The sequence below is a fragment of the Pantherophis guttatus genome, chromosome 3 (assembly GCF_059756535.1).
Source record: "Pantherophis guttatus breed Tessera chromosome 3, ASM5975653v1, whole genome shotgun sequence".
Classification (NCBI taxonomy): domain Eukaryota; kingdom Metazoa; phylum Chordata; class Lepidosauria; order Squamata; family Colubridae; genus Pantherophis; species Pantherophis guttatus.
The window spans coordinates 150,382,533-150,385,983 of record NC_142065.1 but is presented as its reverse complement, the minus strand read 5'-3'; the positions used below and the strand labels follow the sequence as shown (position 1 = coordinate 150,385,983).

Genomic DNA, 3,451 nt, shown 5'->3' with positions numbered 1-3,451 from the left:
TTATATCAGAATATTGATATCATTCATTCACTGAATTGTCTTTCTACCTGATCTGTTGCATAAAGGAATCCAGAGCAGCAGTTCCATTGATCTCTTATCTTTGCATATTTTTTTTTCCTAGAAGTCTTCACTACATGAGACAAAATGGCATTTAATCTTATGCCAGGATAATGATTCAGAACTGACTACCCAGCAGACAGAAATAGCCAGAAGGGTAGAAAATTGGTTGAAAAGTTGACATTGCTGACTGATATAGGAGAATTTGAGCCCACTTACTCTCAGGTCAAGGTAGTTCTGCAGATCCCAGATCCTTGAACCAAACTGCCTTCCTATGTAATGATAGTGGTGAAAACCTTGGGAGATGGGGCGAAGATATGCTGCCTAGGTAGACAGTCAGGTTAAGAGGGAGCATAGCCTCCAGCTGCATAGTGGGCAGAATAAGAGGGTCAGGAAGGACCCTCCCTGATGCCCCACCTGATCTACCTAGTAAGGTTGATATCCTATTCTTATCCTATTGGCCAATTTAGCAAGACTGAGAGGTTAAAGGTTGTGTGCCTGCTTTTACTCTTTAATGTATACTGCTGCTTAACACAATGAACACTAGGAAGAGAGCCATCTTTAGGAAGAGCTTCAGCTAATTCTATACCTTCTTCATGCCAAAATTTCCTTTATGTTTGCTGTAATTGGTTTGGTAGCTAATTTGTCCCGGTGACTTTCTATAATTCTATTTTTGATACTGATCTGTTCAATGGCCAACCAAGTTCTTTTAAAAACTACTTCCCTTCTTATAAGTTATGTAACATAAGGCATCTTGGTAAGTGGAACTTTGTTTTCCTCACTATAGGTACAAGACAACTACAATGAACATTAAGCTGTTGAAAGCATGTGGACTTACTTTACCATTGTTTTCTTCTAATATCTCTTTTTTATTTTTTTATTTCCTAGTCCAAGTTTGGATTTCCTGGTTATCTTGTGTTACTAATATTCTTTTGGGATCAGCCAAGATCAGCATTTCCACCTAGTCATTCCTAGCTTTTTAGATTTTTATTTATTACTTTTTTTAATAGCTACCAAAGTACTTTATAGGTAATACATTTAAGGGAAGAATCTTTAACAAAACTATGAATACAAGTAGTCCTTGTTTAGTGACTGCCTCATTTAGTGTCAAATTGCAGCTACAGTACAATGATGATGAAAAAGCAGTTTTGCAACCATTGCCCACATTTACAATCTTTGCAGGTCTGTAAAGCAAATAAAAGTTGAAATAAGATCATAATCATAGTCGTACTTTCACTTAGCCACCGCTTTGCTTAACAACTTAATTGCAGGTCCCAATAGGAATCACTAAAAAAGGATTACTTATATTGTTAGTTCTAATCAACCAAGACTGCCAAATCAACTTTCACCCTTCCCTGCTCTGTCTATTTTACTGGACTTTAATCTCATGTGAGTTGTTTGCAAATCAAATCAGACTTGCTAGCTTCCCAAACTCACTGGAACAAATATCTTTACGTGAAGGATATTACAATTGTTGGGATTCATCTTTCAGTGATTCTGGTGCATAGCTCTATCTTCTTTTTCTCACATTACAACCAATTAAGAAAAACATAATGCATTGATTATTTGCATCCACATGTTCCTCACGCAAGAACTTTTGTGAGTGTCCTCAAGAGGGCAGCAAACATCAATGCAAGCTTGCATTGTGGATTGCAGCCATCCGTAAAGGCCTCTGAGGTAAGAGGGTCTTGTGACCGCACCAATGTGACCAGATGGCACAGCACTCCCCCTTCTCCCACTCCTCAGCAGCGCAACAATCAATCCTCTTAGATGTCTCCTAATGACTGCCAAAGCCGCTGATCAAACAGAAATCATGACAGAGCTGCTGGATCAGTCTGAGAACAATCTGCTCGAATGCAAAGTGTGCTTTGAAAATTTTAACCCTGAGAAAAAACATCGGCCGAAGAACTTGCCATGCGGACATGTGATGTGCCTGGAGTGTGTCATGTCTCTGGCCCACCCTCGGAATTTCAGGCTGGAGTGCCCTTTCTGCCGCAGAGCTTGCAAAGCTTCAGAGACCAGTGACTGCTTGCCGTTGTTGCACCTGATGGAAATCTTGAGTCCTTCAGCCAATCGGACTCCGGTTGCTGGAAGGACAGTAGGGAGACGGGCGGCTGTGGCTGCCCCTGGATCTCAGGTCTTTACCTTTCATCTTTCTTTTGGAGGCTGGGGAACGCTGATCAACCCCACTGGGCTGGCTGTGTGCCAGAGCTCCAGCTGTTTAGCAGTAGCCCACGATGGCAAGAAACGAATCAAGCTGTTTAGCTTCAGTGGCAGCTGCATACAGCAGTTTGGAGAAAGAGGGCAATCGGGAAATGACCTCAGGTATCCCACTGATGTTGCGGTCACGCTGGATGGCCATATTGTGGTCACAGATAGCGGGGATCGTTCGGTCAAAGTGTTTGATTGTGATGGCAGAGGCAAGATGGTTATCGCAGAGTCCTTTTCCTTGCCCTGGGGCCTTGACACCCTGCCACAAAACGACATCCTCATGACCGATTCGGAGGCAGGTGCTCTGTACTGCTTGTCGGCTGACTTTAAAAAGGGAGAATTAAAGGGAGTGAAAAAGTTGTACTCTAACCTGTGTTACCCAAGGAAAGTGGCTGTTTCGCCCGTCTCTGGAGCCATCGCTGTCATCGAACATTTGATGGCCAGAGGGCCCTGCTACGGCAATACCAGGCTGAAAATCTTCAACAGGGACTTGCAGCTAATCAGTCAGGTGGACAGTTTTGGCCTGCATCTTGTCTTCCCTTCCAAAGTCCATGCCAGTGCTGTGACCTTTAGCAGGGAAGGGCAAGTAATAGTAACTGATGCCTATAACCAAGCCGTTTTCTCTCTTGGAAAACCTGAAGAATTCCCTATGTGTACACCGTTGATAACTCAGGGTCTTTCCTATCCTTTGGCGTTAGCTTTCACATCAGATAATTCTCTAGTCATTTTGGATGGAGGCGATCATTCTTTAAAAATATATACTCTCAGCTAAACAGTGGTCTCTGGGTAGGATTCAAGTAGCTTACAATTTCAAGGAAGAATATACAAAATGCTTAATTCTCCGGCTGGTGGGTTTGAGTCTTCTCTAGCTTAGCTGTAATAGATTTCGGTTCAAACAAGTTGAGACAAACTTAGCTCTGCAGCTTTGTATCTCCCTCCCCGAATGGAAGGCATGTTAATTTATTTCTGAGTGGAACTGCACCGCAAAATGATCACCCTTACTAGAATTAACGTAGTAAAATATATGTAGCCATGTGCAACCTACTTTGAAACTGTATATATTCGGTTCTGGATAGGATGAGTTTCTCTTTGGGTTATTGATGATACAAAGCCAGTCTGTTTGATCCTTATACCAGAAAGTTAGGGTTTCTTAATACAAAATAAAAGATTATTTTATTTTCTA

General features: G+C 42.0%; 1 protein-coding gene across 1 annotated transcript; it reads left to right on the top strand.

The window, feature by feature from the left end:
• Nucleotides 1-1,702: 1,702 nt before the first annotated feature.
• Nucleotides 1,703-3,451, top strand: NHLRC1 (NHL repeat containing E3 ubiquitin protein ligase 1). Its single transcript, XM_034429236.3, has one exon. It carries the CDS (start codon nucleotides 1,838-1,840, stop codon nucleotides 3,038-3,040), a length of 1,203 nt encoding a protein of 400 aa, XP_034285127.1. The 5' UTR covers nucleotides 1,703-1,837; the 3' UTR covers nucleotides 3,041-3,451.

Bases quoted from the DNA above. Each gene is read 5' to 3' on its own strand.
- NHLRC1 (XM_034429236.3), top strand. From the start codon at position 1,838: ATGACTGCCAAAGCCGCTGATCAAACAGAAATCATGACAGAGCTGCTG.